The sequence below is a fragment of the Spea bombifrons genome, chromosome 1 (genome assembly GCF_027358695.1).
Source record: "Spea bombifrons isolate aSpeBom1 chromosome 1, aSpeBom1.2.pri, whole genome shotgun sequence".
Taxonomy (NCBI): Eukaryota; Metazoa; Chordata; class Amphibia; order Anura; family Pelobatidae; genus Spea; species Spea bombifrons.
In genome coordinates this window covers 141,333,461-141,354,627 of record NC_071087.1, presented here as the reverse complement: position 1 = coordinate 141,354,627, position 21,167 = coordinate 141,333,461, and the positions used below count along the sequence as shown (strand labels likewise).

Here is a 21,167-nt window from a genome sequence, read left to right as displayed (position 1 = left end):
CATAGAAGATTTGAGCACTGGACAGATATAGGCATTATTTTCTTGGCTGTCAAGTATTCTGGGCTTCAAACTGCCCCCTTCCCATGCTATCAGCTTTAACCTCTTCAGTGCCAGAGGACTCTGATTGAACCAAAAAGCCACCCACAGTTTGTTTGTCCCTCTGTTGCTTACTTAACCTCTGCATTGGTATTGCCAGGAACAGATGAGCAAGGGAACAGACACTGGGTGTTTTATTACCCTAGTGACTTTGGAGAAGGATTCCTTATTTAACAAGGTACATAACCTATATTTCAGTGTTTGATTCATTAAAGACCGTGCTATTATTTTCAACAACCGTGTGTAAATCAAAGCCTGGGGCACCGTGGGGAAATTATATATAATCAATAGAAGACAAAAGGTTTATACCCACTACTGATCTAGCTGGCTGCTGAATCTTTTCATATACTTTACATCTGACTTGTTTCACTTGAATGGATCCAGAGTGATTAGAGGTGGATCCTGGCTCAATTCCCAGTCTGCTCTTTGTGGTTTATACAAAACTCTTCTTTTCTTACTACAAGCACATGGCTTATCTAGGTGACAGCTGAAAAGACTCATATTTCATTAAAAACACATTAGGTGCTCAGGCAAAATCATCTCATTCATTTGTGGCTCCTACAAGAAGGTGTTACCTTAAAGATGCATGTTCCATACTACATCTTGCCAAGACATGCATAATGGGAAATGGGTTGTTGTCAATATCTGCCCAATAAGAATCTTGTGTGTATAAAAGAAGAACAAAAACTTTTCTCTTTTTTTGTCCCCTTTCTCTTATTTTTCCCTTTCTTTTTCACCTGCGCCCATATTGCTTAAATGTAAATGGTGAGAGGAAATTGCCGTCAAGAGATTTAATCAGCAGATGTCCAAAAAATGTTTATTGCAATCTTAAGGATGCTGGCCAAAAGGGATGTGGGGGACATAACTTTGGCTCGGTTGAGTCTCCTAGGCGTTCCTTGGACCGAAATACAGGAATGATATTGGGGGTTTCCCAAGTAAGACATTGTGCTCTTGTGTTACTTAAGAGAGTCCAATTAATCTGTGTTTTGTTTTACCCCCCTGGCAGTTAAACAGTTAAACTGATTATGTGTTTCATCTTGGGGGCTAGTAGATTGTGAAATAACACTGTGACCTTGGTGATTTCCTGCTAACCAAGGGTGCTGTGATGAATTCACTGCTGGGATCCTCACTGTTAAAATACTTCACACCCTTAGACACATTAGAAATATATGCACATTGTTGTTGCTGTATTTTTATATAGAAACATTTTTTCCAGAATAAAGCTACAAAGGAACAAGTCAAATGATTGCAGTTACAAACCTTGGCTCTGGCACACAAGAGTTTCAGATTACTTTAAAAAAAAAAAACTTTACATACACTCTGTGTCAATAGATCATTGTGTTTGGCTAATCATACATTCGAAAACATCTGGACCATACCATTGCAAAACTTTGAGTGCTTGCTCCTGAAGCTGGTCCTTATTGAATTAAAACCAGCAAAAGCACAACTTTCTCATAAATTGGTCGATGCAGATAGATGTGAGATTTATTTTTGATGAGTAAAAGTTATAGTGCGTACAGAAATGGCCATTGACTTGTAGATTAGTACAAGAGGGTGGTTTTAGGAGTTGTGCTGTTGTGTGTTGGTCTTGGAGCATCAGGTGGGAAGCTTGTTCTGGGGTGGCTGTCTCTCTCCCTAGTGTTAGGTCTTGAGCTCTGATTCCTTGGAGCGAGGGAGGGTTCCTGAGCCCTCCTCTTTGCCCCTCCTTCCCTGAGTGCTGACGGTATAATGATATAATCATGAGGGGTGTCAAATCCAGCATTTGAACTTGCAGCCAAACGGGCTCAGTGGTTCTTCTTTCACAAGGACTCAATACAGACACACGCTGGACAGAGGTCTGGGATCAGGTGCCATTGTCCAACAGGGAATGCAGTAGGGTGATAAGAGCTTGCAAAGAGAAGCACCCCAAAGCATCCTGCAGACCCACAAACCTGAGGATATATTACTTCAACATCCACAAGCAGATCTGGAATAGGTCACTGTACAACACTGGATTTGATGCAGCCAAGTCATTAGCTCACCTATCAAGGTAATACATTTTACTACATGCTTTTCTTTTGTTCAAGTTATGGATTATAATAGTTTTATACTACACAGTTTAACTGAAAAGTATTCAATTCACTAGGATACCAAATAGAAATTAGGAAGCATGCATTGATATAATAAGAAATGCAGGTTTGGTGAGATGTGGATTACATTATTGGTGTGTTTTTAACTTTTTTTTGGGTTCATTGTGTATTGTTCCCCTGAAATGCTGAGAGATGACACTGGGTTGAAAATAAAAGACAGTTGGCTCATGTTTTAATAAGGATGCTGTTGGTTAGGGTTAATGGTGATGGTGACATATTACAGTTGTGTTCCTATCTGATAATAAGGGGATAATTCTCATTTTCCTGGAAAGCTGCTATGTTTCGGTGAGCTTTTGTCGTACACTAGGAAATAGGAACCACAAAGGCTTTTAGCTTCAAGCCAGATAGCCAAGGTGATCAGGCATTAAGAGTTAATGATTATTAGAATTTTGGAAACATATATGTACATAAAACTGCATGGTGTGTAACCTTGAAAGAAATTCATCTTTGACCCAAAAAACAATGAGACGTCTGTTTTAGTCTTTTGAAACAAAGAAGTTAATGATAAAAAAAATGTCACCTTTGTCTTTTTTTCTGGAATTTTTTTTGTTCCTATCTTTCAAATTGTTGCATTTTCTATTTCGAATACGATATTTGCATATAAAATTGACATTTCATTAAAATTAAAACAAGAGAAAACATTGTTTTTAAAGAAAAAATAGAAATTAAATATCTAAAGATTTTATTACAACAAAAGCGAAGATTTTTTTAAAAAACCAATTAAAAAATATATCAATAACTGCCATAAATAAATCTATAAACGCATTAACTATTTAAACGCCAGAGAAGTGTAAAATGAATAGCTCAGTTCCTTGGCTTTCAGAAGGCTAGATATTCCAATTGAAGTTCCTACCAGTTTAAAATGCTACGTGATCCAAATCCTATATAGTGAGTACCCCAACCCCTTGGCTCTTCCAAGTTAGTGAGTAAACTATGAATGTAGATCTCCCAAGGCTGTTTTACATTGTAAAGCAATGTTTGATTATTGGTGTCCTGGTCACCAATATTTACTCTCCAGATGTAACACTGCATTCTTGGATTTCAATACATCTATGTAAACTACAGCAAGTCAAACCGAGCACATTACTTACATACCCTGTGTGGCTGTGTGGATGAAGGATTTACTCCAGGCAAACAGAAAGAAATATATGACTTTACTAACAAAGAGAGTCACAACCTCTGCATGTCACATGGATTTAATCTCTGTAAATTAAGCTGCTGTCTTCATTCTCCGGCTAATCACCAATAGCTGGGGTGATGAGGTTTAAGAGTCAGAGGGGCTAATGCATTGTTCTCACCCGCTTCGCTTCTTATACGATGATGTCTAGGAATGTGTTGCACGTAGCGAGAGGAGTCACAGCGGCCCCTAGTGGCCAAAAAGCTAACTTTTTAGACTCTTTTCTTGTCTCTTTTCTACCGCAAAACCATGTAATTTTACCAGCACGAGGTCTGTCACACACCCCCTTTTGTGCCATATCTCTCCATTCACTCATTCTATCCCGCAATCTACATAAAAAAAGACAAACAGTTGCAAATTCAGAGGAATTTACGTTAAACCACTGTCTGTTTTTGACCTTTAATGTCTCGATTGCCCTCTTTTTGTTGGAATATACATTTTAGAATCTATAATGACTACGAGAACGAGAACAAAAAAACCCTGCCGATTGCATTGTGTGCGCTCTAGACAAAAGGGCTTGCGAAAGAACATATATTCTGTCTCAATTTAACCCGTTCATTTAAGAAGGACAAAGTTAACACATGTATTCCACTTTATAAACTGTTAATAACGCATTGTTATAGTCAACACTATTGTCCGTTTAACCCGTCACGTGTTGCTCAGCATTCTGGCATCTAAAAGGCTCAGTAGCATAAAAAAGGATCTAGTGCTGCAGCACATACGATCCTGTTTGATAGATAATGTGAATCTGGAATGGGGGGGGGTTAAAGATACCCCCCCCCCTTTCAGACTCCTCTTTGATCCTTAATTCCATTGAGTGTGAGTAGATGAATTGCAAAGTAAGCAAATTGTACAGCGAGACGATATGCAGCAGAGGTGTCCGGTGAATGGAGAGACCGGGGAGCCCCGTTCAGGATCTGATTTCAGCGCTGAGATGATGCAGTCCCTGATCAGTCTCATATAACAAAAGCCAGCTGTCTCCATGAACCACAGCAAGGGCGGTGACTGCAAAGAGAGGAGGGAGGGCGGCTGCAGTGAACAAAACGGACAACGTCCAGGGAAAATCCGTCTTATCAATCGCCACGTGGACTCTAGCCGTACACTCCATATACTGAGACGTTCCACATCCATACAATGAGACAATACGGTTCGGTTTATACAGTAAAGCCTGCAAAAGAATGCGTGTATTAATGTGGGCTGGGCGCCCGCCCGCACCGATTGTTAAGGTCATAGTAAATCGTTGCATTCATAGTGTTCAGGATTATATATAAAAGTCGCCTACACAGAGCATTTCATAGAACAATATATAAAGTCACTTGGTTTTGCTTTATAGAATTATCACTAATATTGCCCCTTTTACCACAAAGGGGTTTTTACCCTAACCTTTAATTATTCTAAATAATAATGTCATGCTGACAACTTAGTCTTCTGATCATCAGTATTTGCACAGCTCATCTGCTATTGATTTCTTGACTGAGGGTGTTGAGAGTTGCCACTAACAGTGCAAAACATATCTCATCACTCCTTGATGTCATGTTACTATGTTATTCAGCTGTATGACCTCTATGAGACCACCACTGGGACCACCAAGTCATATGAGTTCTTCTACTTTAGGACAAATAATTGTACCTCTCCTACCCAACCCCCACTTCTCATTAACTTAGTTTATAAAATACACAACTAGCCTAACGAAAACACAGCTTGTGTGTTAATCTATGACTAAATGTTCCTGAATCTCAGGTCAATGATTCTTAGATGCCACTTTCCTTTTGAAGAGCCTCATGAATAAAATGCCTTTGGGAATCCATTATATCACCACCCACCAAGAGGAAATGGCAGAGCTTGACAACTGGTTATTGTTAAAGACCACCAGTCACACTGGGAGGGGACGTGCAAACTGCGGTGGTGGATTTTGCCAGGAAGGAAAGATCAGAGGAGGAAAAAAACGCATCCCTGAGCTAAACTGAGTGCTATGGATTAAGCTCAGTGACGCGGGGCAGATATGTCATGGTCTACAATGAAATCCACGCTACCAGGGTTTCGATGATTGGACCAATCTGGTCAATCTGAAACACCTCATAGGGTAAAAAGAAGGGCATTGCCAAGTGAGATATTACGCTGGTAGACCCATTGCAAGTAACCAACCCAACATTATTATTATCTTTTATTTTTACTGCACCGACAATTTACGCAGAGCTTCTTAGAGTGAATACAGGGAATGGCAAAACTAGAATTGACAGACTAAGACTGACCAATACATTCAGTAAAGTGGGCCCGGCTTGCAAGTTTACAATCTAGAGACATCTGCATTTGATTAATAGAACACGTCATGCTTATTAGAAAGACATCTGCTACACATACTTAACACGTCATCCTGACTGATATTCACAATACAACCCTTATTATCACATGCACAACAATACACATACTATCTTATTTATGTTACAGCTCCTATGGACTACTGAAATAGACTTAAATATATATATATCCAACAAGCATTCACTTGATTCAGGGGTACTGGATTATTCCTGGAAGGTATTCAAAAGAATAATGGAACTCCTTATGTGATCCAGTAACTCTACACATTGATAGCAGTGTAGACCAGGTCTGTACATGTGTCACGCAATAAATATACATTATTCCAGTGATAGAAAAGGTAATCACCTGTGTAGGACCCCTGTATAGGTTGGCTCCCAGCATGTTTAAACAAATATCTGGCTGAGTATGCTTGGAGTTGCAGTCCTTATCAGCTGAAGTTAAGTGTCTGGTCCTTATCATTGTCTAGCCATTACAGCTCATTCATATATATATATATATATTATTTGTGTCATCTGGTTCAGTGATTGAACTTAGATACCATACTATAATATATTGATAAATGAGATTTCACATATAATTCTCCGATTGAAGATGATATAAGAGTCCAAATCACAGACAGAAAGTTGAGGATTTCTGCCAATAGATAATTTCTATGTGTCCAAGAAGGTGATCACCTTTATATATTGATATTATTGCTACTCATATTCACAGCAATTGGTGTTTTGGAAGCAATTTTTTAATTATTTTGCAAAAATAGTATATTGAATATACTGTATAATGTATAATGCAATTTGTATTATATCCCTTAATTAGCATTGCATACTCTCTGTTAATGATTTCTTGTATAGTTAACCATATGTCCTTCCTCTTTATTTCAGGCCAAGATGTTATTAGAAATAAAATATATATTTTGGATATGCGCAGCATTCTCTGTTACAAATGCATTCCGAGCAGGTAAGTTCAATTATAAGCAAAAAGTTTAACTATTTTATTTTCTAACTATGAACAGTAATTCTCCAGTGTTTCACAAACGCACAAATGCACACTCTTTCACATTTCCCTTTTTACCATCCATCAAGGTCCTCACTTTTCACTACCTGATGATGTTGGCTCAAATTGAATAGTCGATCACAATAGCCAATTCTTCCTCAATCCATGATATGCCATACAATCCAACGTTTACTGCAGTAGATAATCTGTTCAAATGTAGATGTCATCACTACACGAATAGGTGAAAGCTACCTATATTAAGAGCAATGGGCTGGCAATAAGCAAAGTGGTTTTGTACATGCCACTAATTACCATAGGACAAGTTAAGTTAATGATATCATCCAATAAAACCTAACAACTTCTGGCTGGGTGTTGAGCAATACAATATAATCTGGATGGTTTGATGTGTCATACGTGCCATCAAGCAGTTAACAATGTCTTAAAACATGTGCATTATGTCCTAAGCCCATTCTGGAGGCTGAATGAGTCTCAAATCAATTTATACAACACGGTTGTGATATGATGTGCCAATTCCATGCATCATCTACTCCATGTAAAAAAATTGGACCAAATACCATATTGCAATTTGCAACGTGAAACATGACCTTGTGGGATCTGTAGAAATGAGCTGTGATGAAACAGATGTAACATTAAGGCAAATTCATCTCCATTGAGTTACCATGTTCTTTTCATCAGTTTTCCCCATATTTTACAGCATCCCCTCCTCTAGTAATAATGGAATAGAACATCTGGAACATAATTACACAGCCTTATAATTGTATTAGAATGCAAATTAGTAAAATGATTCCATGACTTCAGTCCTGGCAGTTCGAAACTTTTTCTTTAAGCTTCAGCCAAAGAAAGATCTGGTTTTATGAGGTAGTTGGAAAAGGAACTGATTGTTTGAGACCAAGGTAGCAAACGCATTAATTTGTACTTTAGACCTTTCATATTTTTTTTCATACTTTATAACACATATAGCAGCTCATAAGGATTATACGTGATCCCATATGTAAGGAGAGAGAGACGGAGATGTTAAAATATACATGTGAAAAAAACCCCAACACATTTTAGGTTTTTGAGGAACCAGTGACTCAATGTATAACACAGGTCATTATCTATGGTCTCATGACTATGGTAATGTATAAAATAAAATAGTAAATGATGTATGTATGGGGTATGGAATATTACAGTACTTAGTACATTTGTGCATGGAGTTTTACAATGAATTACACGTGAGAACCAAATTTGTAATTCAGTAATGTTCAGAGGTCTTGTAAAACAAACTTAAAATAGCAGTTAACCACAACGACCGAATGCGTTACAATAGTTTTGGAAACGTTGGCTTGTGTACACAATTCAGTTTTCCCAGAAAGAAAAATTAAAATCCGCTCAATAATTTAACAATAACAGAGCTGGTTCACAGAGTAGATTAATGGTCATTTCTTTCCAAAAATGTCTCCAGAGTAGATCATGAAAAACCAAAAAAGAATATATGGAAAAAAAAAGGAACCTAGAGTTTGAGAAAATAGGAGTAATTTAAGTCAAAACTACTTTCATTAGCTAGCAACAGTATTAAATTTGCATAATGAGAAATGAAAGAGTTAATATCACTATTTATGTCAGTTCAAAGTCAATTAGTTTGTATGGCATTAATATTAAATATTTGCAAACTATATAAAATGTCTTATTGTTTATTCATCATTAAATGCCAGGGATGGTCTTCCAAAGGGGGCAATTGGGCTCTGTGCTGTCTTGATATTAATATTGTGGATCACAAAATATTCTTTTAATGGGTGCTTTAGAAACATAGAATTTGACTGTGGATTAAAAAAAAACATTCTACCAATTTAGTCTGCCCAGTTTCCTGATGTAAAGACTCAGACCTTAATCGGTTCCTGATCATATATTAGATTCAAAATAGCTTTATGCCTGTTCCATGTATATTTAAATTAGCCTCTACCACCTCTGCTGGGACATTGTCCCATCCATCTACCAGTCTTTTAGTTGTAGTTCCGTACACAGCCACCAGGGGTTGTGTGTTAAATCTATGTAAATGAGTTACATCCGTAAACATGTTTTAACTTGCACTTATAGGCAGCCATATATGGCCATATGCATCCTTGTAATAAGCACTCCAGAAGCAACATGTCTAATGTATGTAATCATTAGGTAACAACAGGAAAGACAAGATAAGATACAATGGGGGAAATGCACAAAGAATGGTGTTTGTTATTTGTAACACAATAAAGATAAGACCAGGTGGCAGAGACTTGTCATGCAAGAATGGGATACTAAAACATTATGATTTTCAAATATATACAGTCTGTCTGAAGGCAATCATAATATATATAATGTATAAGCTGTACTCCTTTCAGGAATCTCCCTCATGTTGACAAGAAAAAAAAAGGATGGCCAACTCAGTAAACCAATGTTTATTTTAACACATCTATAACACGCTTTCTTAAGCCACCAGTTGGTGTGTGGCCAAGCATGTCTGACTATACATCGCAGTAAGGGAAACAGCTCATATGTTGGACAAATAACCTACATCAATTACTTACTTTCACCAAACTTAACTACTGATAATAAGTTCTGATAATTCATGGTCATGATACTTTTGTATAGTTTGGAATTTTTCAGCTTTCTGGATCCCTTCTCTAGTGGTAGCCTACGGAATAGTGAAAGGAGAAGACATATACAGTATATTGTTTTCATAATACAGAATATTTGACTTAATGAGGTATAGCCTGAAAAATAGATGAAGCCATGTAGGCCATGTAGAAACAATACAACACCAAATGGCACAACATGCAACATTCTAACACTTAATGCGCACAACCTCACTTAAGAAATGTCTAATGTCCTTCAAAAACATAGGTGAGAATTGGTCACTTATGTGAGGCCTATGGTATCTGCTTGGCAGTACAGTTTGGTGGCAGGGGTAGACACCAACTTCGCTCATGGTGGACATTTACTGGGGTTTGTGTTGGACAATTTAATGATGTTCAATGGGCCTTCACGAACCTTGCCATGGACATTGCTGTTCTTGTTTGGACACTTTGCCTATCCTTCCTTGGTGGTAACCGTATCTTTCATCTGGGACATTAATGTCTACAATCAAGTCTGTCAACGAGGTTGTCATATTCAGCCATTCATGGATTTATATATTTTTTTTTAAAAAAACACTGCTGGTGCTTAACTATTTCATTCCTTCCCAGCTTTAGCTACCTTATTAGTGCATCCCTCTTTGCTGTTCCTCTAAGAAGCTATATCTAGGATAGCTAATTAAAGAAGATTGTAGTCTCTCAAGTAAAGTGATGTTAATGAGTGATGAAGACCATCCTTTTCAGTAGTCCCATTGTGTTTGCTCAGCTCTGTCTGGTCAACATCAGCAGTGACTTATCTCCCTTTTAACTCAGTGACTATCTTATATTTTTAAACAATGCTTTAACTATTTGGATTTCCTGGTTCATTTAATTTGTGGCAGGTGTCATCAGCTTTATGACTGACTTAAATTGAAAACTTGTAAACCCTCTAAACCTTGTCTCCTGGATTATCCATTGCACATGCTCCAACAAACTTGTAATTATGTCACATTACTTTACATCAACATATACACCATTAATACCAGTTAATAATTTAGTCATAGGTAAATATTAATACCTACATTTTATGTTGTACTTAAAATATCTATATTTTTATCAAGGGTTTCTTTATTTTTGGTGTCCTGTCCATACATTTAAATTATAAGTGTAATACTTAAAATAATTAAGCACATGGATTATTATTCCCATCATAACTAATAATAATGCAAAGTATTGGGGGATGATGAGAGTTGTAGTCCACATGACCACTGCAGGACCTCTTCCTGGCCGACACTGAACTTGAGACTCTAATAAAATAGGCTGGGTTCTTAATCCTCATGATAGTTGTTCAGCAGGTATCCTTCTAGGAATAACTATTGGTTCTAAAGTTGAGATGAAGTGTTCAGATGGAATTTCAATTTGCTGAATTTCCAATGATTTACAGAGTCTACATCAAGTAATTGATCCCTCAGCACCTAATGCCTGCTTAGCATCCTTCTTTTCACCGTAGAGTCAGCCTCACCACAATCCATCTGGTAAATACACAGCGGCTTTTGTTCGAACACAATTTATTACTCCAAAAGCCAAACCTCAGCTATGTTCTTGTTGGATGTCCTCTCGCACTCACAAACTGCACATGACAATTTATTAAATACTGAAGTGTGAAAATTCAAACTCCAATTATTTTCAAATAGTAAGCTGTTGTATGTTTTGGCGAGGTTCCGAACATATTACAGGAGTCACTTCTGTTTTTAACTAAGCTGTAAATATATGGGGGAAATATACCATTTAATTTTTATTTTATTTAGCTTGTGAACGAACACTAATACAGTTACCTAGGAAGATAATTAGGAGCCATTGCTGTATTATTGTTATTTCCGCTATATTACTTGCTGTGAAATGCTTAATGGAAAATAATAGTGATTTGATTAACTATTTCTTACGTATAGCACTGGGGAGGTTTATCCAAAATGCTGAACCCGGTGGAGGAACAAGGTTCCTAAATACCAAAAGTCACTTATAGGCTAAAAGTGATATATTGTATCTTTTAAATGGATGAAAACCACATTGTAGGTTCACTACATCCCATGTAACTCAATGACATTTATTTATAGAGCACTAGTGGGCTCATAGCGTTATTACAAGAGGAGGACAAGAATCATCTCTAGAATTACATTATTTACAGGATAATCTCTCCAAACACTTATTGTCAGGAGTGAATAATACTTCATACCTTAATTTAGGTGGCAATTTCCATTTAAAACCAAAATAAATAAATATAATATGGAATGTAATAGCCCGGTGTAAATGTGGAGACACAGACATAGACCCGCTATACCACACACACGCTCAGAGACCAGCAGGTGGAATAACATAGTCTGTCTACTAAAAGGCATGTTTGTGTTAGACTTTTACTGAACTTTGTTACTTAAAATAAATTAGTGACTAGGCTTAAAATACCTATTCATGCACAGGGGACACCTGTGAGACCAAAGCCTCCTTGTCTACATACCCCGTAATAGCTATGCTATCTCAACAGTCCAAGGTTTCTGGAGAAGCTGTGTGACACAACGGGGTTACAATTACTAAAATGTGGACTGTGGTGGGCTAGACGCACTGGGTTAAAATATACCGTACCTTGTATATCTATTTTAATCTACCTATACATGTCTTTTTTACAGTAGTGGACATTGCTCTTCATCTTTCATGGCCTTGAGGTCAGGTTATGGGTTCTATTAATGACCAATAATTTTATGAATCATTTTTGATAGTGTCACAATTGTCACAATCAGGGATAAATATGTGGCTTTTATTAACCTACTCCATTAATCATTTAATAATTCTTCCCAATGACATCATGGCGTATATGTTACTTTCTATGGTATGCTATTCATACAGTCCATACCAACATGTGTTTGCTGTCTCTTGGGAAGTCCTATTAAGGCATCTACAGTACTTCTGATGCCTGGGAATTTCTAGCAGTCTCTGGATCAGACAACTGTGACTATAAACTGATTTACAAGCTGGTTTTTGCTGCAAAAAAACGCAAACCCCTCATTTAAAAAGAATTTTGTATTTCATCAGCGTTATCTAACAATAGCTTACTTTTGTTGCCAGATACTTTTAAAACATTTAAAAAGAGATTTAAAAACGTGTTTTGCTATGCGAAGCTTGTTTCATTTTGTTAAAAAAAACTGTGTAGATGGTTAAATTACAGGGGCTTGCTTTGGAGATCAACCTAATGATAATAACAGTTTAAAACAAATTCCTTTTTTTGTGGTTTCTCTACTGTACTGAAGATTCTTTTAAAAAGGGGCTTATTTCATTTCTTGGTTTGGTTACAAAGAATGCAATAATAATACAACAAAAATTACAAGTAATATACTGTAAGCCCCCCCAGCTAAAAAGGTTACCTAAGGGCACTAGACAATCCACAAGTGATATTGTCTAAGTGTCATTTTGACAGACTCTGTTATCAGTGATTGTTTGCAGATCATCATCAATCTCATTCTTAATGAGTGATTTGATTGATAGACTGGAAATGGCTATTTAATGGTCTCAGTATTAATCTGTAGATCATTGAAGGGGGAAGCCTTCAGACTTTATTAAAGGGATGGTGTGCATCATAGTCCAGAAGCTGAAGGGAGGTTGAAGTATGCCCCACCCCTGCTCTAAATAGCAGACCTTATAAGGAAATATTCTATCAATTTCAATTTTTTTGATTTTTTTTTTATATTCTTCTGTTCGACTTTTTTTTAGAATTCAAGTTTTGGATTTCGAAAAGATAAAGCCACACCAGTTACCAATGAAATATCAAGTTTTAGTTTAATTTGAGAGAAAGGATACATACTATACCTACTATATTCTCTAGGAAGGTCAATAATGAGTAGCCCCTTAAGTAAAAGGAAGTCAACATAAAGGAACCTCCAACCAAACTGAACTCCAAGGTGACTTTAGATGGTTTTACAAAGGATGTGCCATCTTCTTCTGAGCTATGTCCCCATTAGATTGTCTCCATTAATTTAGAAGGGATTTTATATTTGGTTTAACTAAATTTTTCTGTAGTCATTAGCTCACCATAGGTTTATGAACTCCAGCAATGTCTGAGCTAGTATAGTCTTCTGCTACTGTAAACACCTTGAAAGGAACAGATGTTTTTTTGTACGATATGTGGGTTACCTATAATTAAGGGACAAAGAAGGAATCTCTGCAGATTCTTTCCCCCTCATTCATGCCGGTTGTAACAGGTGGTCTAGTACACAAATCTGTGGCTATTGGGGCCAACTGTTCAGAAGGGACAATCGCACTTGGGGCTTACACCACATCACATAATGTATACTAACTTTAGGGGCCTATGGAATAATCACTAGGATAGGGATTTCCTTAGTACAAAGATCATTCAGTAACTTTGAACAATATAATAATTTGCAAATAACACCTACCTATGTTGTGTGCGGTGCCTATGGATTGGAAAAAAGTTATGTGTAGCAGTATAAACTATTAAGATGACCTGTTGCTATGTTAACTACTGGAAAATAAACCGAGACATTACATATATAATATTAAATATGTGGAATATTTGTTTTGGAAACAATTAGGTTTTTCTTCAGTTTCCCAGGACATTAATGAATGTGAATGTAATGTGAACATAACATTGTGGGTTTTTCTTCTGATTCTCTCTGATTTATCCTAACATTTTTTCTAAGATACTACATCATTAAGTATATTGCTGAATAAAAAACATATGTTCTACTCTGAATTTTTTTTTTGCAGATTCACAGATGTGGCCATGGTCTATCTGTAAAACCCCTGCAATATTACGTTCACATTGCTTGCTTGTGATGTAGATTTGTTTTATTCCAGAAGTCAGGGAACGATAATGGTAGAGAGATACAATTTGTGTAAAATAATTGAATGGTGCGGAACGCAGAAATGATTTAATAATGGTTATTATGCTTCAAGTATCCGGCATATGGTATAGTCCAAGTCTAATGCTCTCCAAACCTGGACCAGTCTTGGACTTGGAGCTGTGCCTTTCTTTGAGAAGAAGGGGTGCTAACATGCCAATGCATGGATCAAATCCTAGGAGCTTGTGAGCTCTTGCAAGCCAATTTATATGCAACATACACCAGATTGTAAAGCTGAAGCAGGAAACAAAAGGCAGAGTAGATGGGCCAAACTGTTCTTATCTGCCATCAAATTCTATGAATTTTCCACCAGGAGAATTAGGTATTGGCAAAAGTGGAAGGGCTTAACATTAACCCAGCACCATTTCTTTAGATGCTCCACCGATTTTGATCATGCGTTAGTCGGATTTCTCTCATGCGCTACACATTTCATATTTGTATTACGCTTACAAAACCTTTTAAACATTTTCTTTCAAATCTAATAGCAAAAAAAAACATGTAAATTCAGACCTGTATGTAAGATGCCAAACTTATATAGGACTTATATGCCAAATATTCTTTTAAGACTTGTTGGAGTATACTAAAGATCATAGGTGTTCTCTTAAAAAATGGTTTTTTTTTTTAACCTTTTTAGGAGAAATTAGTTAGGAAAGTAAAAAAAAAAGTTGTGCTGAATGTAACATTCTTTTCAGGTATGCAGGCTTTGGTCACTATTTATAAGTGAGTAGGCTTAGGTCATCCATGTTTTAAAGTGGTTAGAGTTGTGATTCAGTAAGAGAAGATCACCGTGGAGCTATTATTACACTTCAAGCGAAATGCATGGGAAAAAGTGCATGAATCATGTATAGAGTGTGCCTGAGGATATAGAAATTGTTTCCTACTGAATACTTGCAGCTGGATATGAGTGACGACCGATAAAAGCCTTGTAATCACAAGTTTGAGCTGGAAGAGGATAACAAGTGTGCTTGAAGTATTTGTAAGGCCATTGTTCTGCTTCAGGACTACTTTAGGCCTCGAGGCAACAAAGGAAATCATTTTTTAGAAAGGCAACGGTAGACAACAATAAGGATTATTGTTTCATGCACAGCGGAGAGCAATTAAATCATTATCCAAATTACTTGGCAACCTTTTAAAATCTTAGCATTACTCTGGATATATTACAAACCACATGCCATTATAAAAAGAATAGTATTAGGAAGGTAATTAGGCAATATAGGCCATATTTTTGAAGATTAAACGACAGCCAATCAGGGGGGAAAAAATCATTAAATTTGAAGAAATCGCTATGGAAACCAACACAATGTTTCCAGCGAATGCGCCAAATTTCACACTTGTAACCAGAATCACTTAGGTCGTGTCTTGATAAATCGAGCCCAGACTTGATAGAATACAATTCTGTTTCTGTGCTAAACAGCAGTGTACAATATGGTGGGAAAATAAAATTATACGGATCTGCCTTTTGCCATTCAAATCAATATCAAATGAACCATATAAAGTAACTTGATATTAGGGAAAGGATACAAAGCAAAACTGAACTTCTTAAAATATTAACAGTATTGCTAATTAAAACTTTAATTTAGTTTAGTTTAACTTTATTGTAGCTCTAGCGTAATCATGTCTTTGGCCAGGTCGGAATCACACAGATGTTTGTGTGGAAATATTTACAGATGTTTCATGCTAAAATGAGCCTTTGTATCAAAAATAGAACAGATAAAATTATAACAGCTGCGTTGATTCATTTGCATAACTTTCCCCATGTGCTCCGGAGACAGAGACGTGTAAGTTGATGGATTGGTTTCCAGCTATTTTATTTTGCCATTACTTCAGTAGCAGTCCATATATATATATATATATATATATATATATATATATATATATATATCTGTGTATATATATATATATATATATATATATATATCTTTTGAATTACAATTAATCATGTAAAGATTTTTGTTGCACTCATCAAACCAAATGGAAAAAATATCAATTTTTAATCATACACGTTAAATGTCTGTAATTCTTTTATAACGTGAGGTTGAGATATTTTTTGACCATATCCATAAAAGATAAAAAAAGTGGTTTCTAACTGTCACCTATACATTCTTGTAGGGGATTAGTGATTAAATGCAGTTGTAACATGGAGCGTGAGTCTTATAGTTAGGGATCTTTTTAGATATTAGAATTTTGTTTGTTGTTAGAAATTGTTGCTTTAAAAATTAACTTATTTTTTTTCTTTCTTTTTCAGTTAAATTGGAAAAAAGTCCTCCAGTAAAAGGGTTATTATCTGGAAGAGTAACGCTGCCATGTTTTTTCTCAACAATACCTACATTGCCTCCAAGCTACAATATCACAAATGAATTTTTGAGAATAAAATGGACAAAAATTGAACAAAGTCGAGATGGAAAGGACCCAAAGGAAACAACTGTTTTAGTTGCCCAAAGTGGAGGAATCAAGATTGGCCAAAACTACAGAGGCAGAGTGTCCGTACCTAGCCATCCTGAAGATATCGGTGATGCCTCTTTAACCATGGTGAAGCTACGTGCCAGTGATGCAGGTGTCTACCGCTGTGAGGTCTTGTTTGGAATTGAAGACACTCAAGATACTGTTTCATTGGATGTATCTGGTAAGATGCATGGGATCTATTTCACATTCTTGTGCTGATAAGTAGAAGCTTTCTTAGCCCCAGATATTTTATCCATTGCTATGACACATTTGTTAGATCAGACCATAAAGTGAAAAGAATATGAGATAAATATACTTTAACATAGAAATGCAGAATATGACAGCAGGTAATTACCATTTGAACCATCTAGTCTCCCCAAGCCTTAACCAGTCCTTGGTCTTGCCTTATGTTCAGGATACTCGTATGTTTATCCCATGAATGTTTTAACGCCCTTGCTGTATTAATCTCTACCAAGTTGCTGGGAGGCTGTTCCACTTACCTACTCTTTAAAGTAAAATTGCTGCCCCCTCTTTTTTCACTTTAGTTTTAGATATTTTAGAACCCTACTATATAAGAAAATGCTACTACCCTGGGTATTAAAGCAGTTTTATCCCCTGTGAGAGGAGACAGAATGATGCTTAATGAACAAATGTGAAACTTTTGATGTTCTGCCATATCGGGAAACAAAATGCGAAACAGAGACATTCACTAGAATACACTATTTTTAAACATACCTTTTGATCTAAGACTAAATTGATTTTTTTTGCATTCCCAGACAGTGTCTGTAAGATGTATGTATCTTGACTCATTACTGATAAGATGCATTACGTTTTCTGTAAATGTTTAGGCAGTTGTGTAAGATAGCTTGACCTCTGCCTGTTGATGCAAGTCACGATAAGCATAAAGTATGTAGTAATTAAAGTAATCTTACTCTAGATGGTCATAGCTTCCATGGGAAGGGAAAGTGAGCTTTAATTACAGTATTAGTGTGCTTTAGTTTTTAACAAGCTTGGTATGCAAATGTGTCAATTTGCTGGTCCATGGCTGCCCATGAATTCACCAAGCCACATATGGGTGACAGATTTGAGTTCTCAGACCATGTACAGATTCTTGTAAAACTCCAATGAGACTGCGTGGTTGAACTTTGATTTCACTCCCATTTCTTTACATGGATAAAAATAAAATATTGGCATCAAATTCCTCTTCTGATGGGCTCTTCTGATTTTTACAGGGGTTGTATTTCACTACCGTGCACCAACCAACAAGTACACTTTAGATTTTGAGGGTGCTCAGAAAGCCTGTTTGGACAATGGTGCCACAATTGCCACTCCTGGCCAGCTGAGAGCTGCTTATGAAGATGGATTTGAGCAGTGTGATGCGGGTTGGCTGGCAGATCAATCCGTTAGGTAAGCTCATGGAATTTGTGAAACCTGGATACGTTTACAAGAAATTTGATGTCTGGTGTTCATGGAAACATGACGTGCATTCTTCATCCATCAACAGTTCCTTTTTCAATTCCACATCTAGTAGTGACTCACTCCAATGCTTAGTTTGAAGTTTAACTTCATCTCACTTTATGTGTCAATTTGACAATAAGCAATTAGTATATGAAACATTAGATTGTCCAGATCATTTAATTGCTTGATTACAAAAAGCTAGGGACAATTTGCAATATTGTAATGGAGATATATATATATATATATATATATATATATACCACATTGGTGTCAGGAATTCATTTGCAATGAGAATTTGCAATGTTAGTATTTTTACATAAATTAGGACTTCTTTGTTTTGTTAGATACCCAATTCGCAACCCAAGAGCAGGCTGCTTTGGAGATAAGATGGTTAAAGAAGGAATACGGACCTACGGACGGCGCCCTGCTGAAGAGAAATACGATGTCTATTGTTTTGTCGATGACCTAGATGGTGAGTTTCTAAAACTGGATGCCTAATTATCAAGACAATTGTGCTTTCCAGAGCACTACATCCATCTTATATGAAAACCAAACGCTGGCCCAACCCTATAGTTATGTGGTGAGTTAGGTCTCAATTAAAGCTGAATGTAGAGACTATTCAGGTTTGGTACCTTATATAGCTTTAGAAGCTCACATGGATGGGATGTAGCTGACCCTTCCAGGAGGACACTAGGTTAATCTTAACCTTCAAGTGTGACATTAACACTTTATTAATCAGCGCTTGTAGTACACAAGGGAGTTTGGTACAATTAGAAACACTGGCAGTATACATTGCCTAAAAATAGGTTCTAAAACAAAGCAGATGGGATGTTAAGTAAGGTTTTATTACTTAAGTTCAAATAAAACTCATAATGGCAATAACAAAGGCTTTGAGAAAGTGGGGGGTTTGAGATGGAGTTTACTTTACATCTGACAGCTCACAAAAGAGCCTTATATCAGTTTGAACACCAAGCAGACAAGGATAGAATAGCTCACCGGGTTTAAAATAGAAAATTAAGATGATCAATGGAAGCGACAATGTCCTCATTAGTTTTATAATTAGACACTGGGTAAGATATAGGAGCGGAGTTGATATGGTGTGAACCCCTCCTCCACTTCTTGTTAAAGGCAGCAAAATTGGTGTACTATACCACATTTAAGTCCTTGTTTTACTATGACTCCCATTACCTTCATCCAGAAAAACAAAGGCTTAATAAAACAAAAGAAAAAAACAGTTTACCAATTACAATATTAACCCTTTCGGTAAATGCATGCATCTGGCACTCGGAGCCAGACTTGTGGTTTATAGTCTTTGTAAATAAATTTTGGAACAGAAATACAGAGAAAAGTTTATACTCCTGGGAGTTCAAATATTTGGAACACTTCCTTACAAAAACCTCATAACCATTTTCAGTTATGATTTGGAAGACAATGCCCTGTTAGATTTAGTTAGGTCTGATTTTGTCTTTTATTTAAAGGTACATTATGCCCCCAAATACTGGCATTTTCCTTCTCCTTCCCTGCTTATATGAAAGCTGGCATATTTGAATGATTTACCGTATAATGTATAGAGTAATGTAGGTTAGAATTTCAAAATCCTGGTTTAATCTTATTTTGTTCTGCAGACTGGATGCTGCCATTATAGTCAGACATTTTTGGTTACCTTTCATGCGCAAACACCACACTGAGCTGGCAATGACTTTTATTAGTCAGAATACGCGGCTGGGTGAGCCATTCTATTTTTACTGCTAGCCGTATGGCATGGAGTCGGATACTAGCAGTAAAAAGTAGTTGGAGTTCCCCTTTGAGCATGTTGCCTGCACATATGTTTTAGTGCACGTCTGCTCTCAAGTATCCAGGCAGATCTCCCTTTGATTTCTTTGGGAGCCCAACTTGCATATGGGCTGAGCAGTCATGTAATAGAATACCTGCGCATGCAGCATATATACTGCCTGCTTCAACAGTGCTTCTTATGTCATTAGTAGAGCCCTGTTACATTTTAAAGAGCATATATGAGATAGCATGACTGTGTTTATCACAAGAAATACATCGAACTGCTGAGGTCATCGAGTTACTTATACGGCTTATCTTATGCTGTAACACATTTTAAAATATAATATATGAAAGGAATTCTTTGTCAACAATTTGATGCAAGGAAGGTGAGCACAGAAGTGATTGTTTTTACTGTTGTCTGGAAAGAAATTTTACTTCTTTTTCTAAATCCTTCTTGAAAATATTTTTATTATACGAAAGAGACACATGCACTTTGATATATACAGAAAAGCAACCCAAAAAGCAGGAATTATATTAATTAAGTGGAACTCGGGTCCAAGATCTTACGGTTTCAGTAACTCACCAAGAACAAGACAGCGTCTAGAGCTTTGCAGAGAGATGATTTTGAATCAGCCTTTTGTCTGGAACCCAGCGCCGAGCTCATAAGTCTAGTCTGTGGTATTTAACGGCCATAAAAAAAAAAAGAAACCTTAAATAGTCAGGTGTTTTTCTTTCTGTTCTAAAGTGCAAGCGCACAGTACAGGAAAATTGTAGCAATTCTTCAAGCACTGTTACTGCTGACTTCAACTGACTTTTTGGATGAAAACGCCTGCCAACGTTAACACACACTGCTTTATTGTCTGTAACATAAACACTGTCATGGTTTCCATTTTCAGATTCGCAATGACAGACTTATAACGTGAGGTTCCATTGCATGTGTGCTCCAGACTTTATTGTGCCTCGCTGATTCCGCTCGGTTACCTCTCGCTGCAGCTCCAGCTATGAAAACATTAGGAATAAGCTTTTAGAGCCCCCCCCCCTTCCCTCACTCCATAACCCTTTCATTCTTTCTATTAAAGTGATGCTCAGGAAATCATGACTTAGTAACTAGCGCATGGAACCCACTCCCATGGTTCTGATCAAACCATATGTTTGGTTATGCCTTTTTTCCTTAATGAAGTCTCCAAAAAAGAACACCTAAATGAAAAGAGGCCACAGCTATCTCGATGCCATCTATTTACGCCACTATCTGGTTATACTGTAAATGTATTCTTGTTATGTGTTTAAA

The 21,167-nt window shown here is 36.7% G+C and overlaps 1 protein-coding gene across 1 annotated transcript in view; it reads left to right on the top strand.

The window, feature by feature from the left end:
• The first annotated feature begins 1,895 nt into the window (after positions 1 to 1,895).
• VCAN (versican) overlaps positions 1,896 to 21,167 on the top strand; it is a 59,881-nt gene continuing 40,609 nt past the window's right edge. The window contains exons 1-5 of the mRNA XM_053475161.1: positions 1,896 to 2,125; positions 6,600 to 6,675; positions 16,452 to 16,829; positions 17,881 to 18,055; positions 18,451 to 18,578. Coding sequence (XP_053331136.1) covers positions 6,606 to 6,675; positions 16,452 to 16,829; positions 17,881 to 18,055; positions 18,451 to 18,578 — 751 coding nt within the window. The 5' untranslated portion in view covers positions 1,896 to 2,125; positions 6,600 to 6,605. The remainder of the gene's footprint in view (positions 2,126 to 6,599; positions 6,676 to 16,451; positions 16,830 to 17,880; positions 18,056 to 18,450; positions 18,579 to 21,167) is intronic.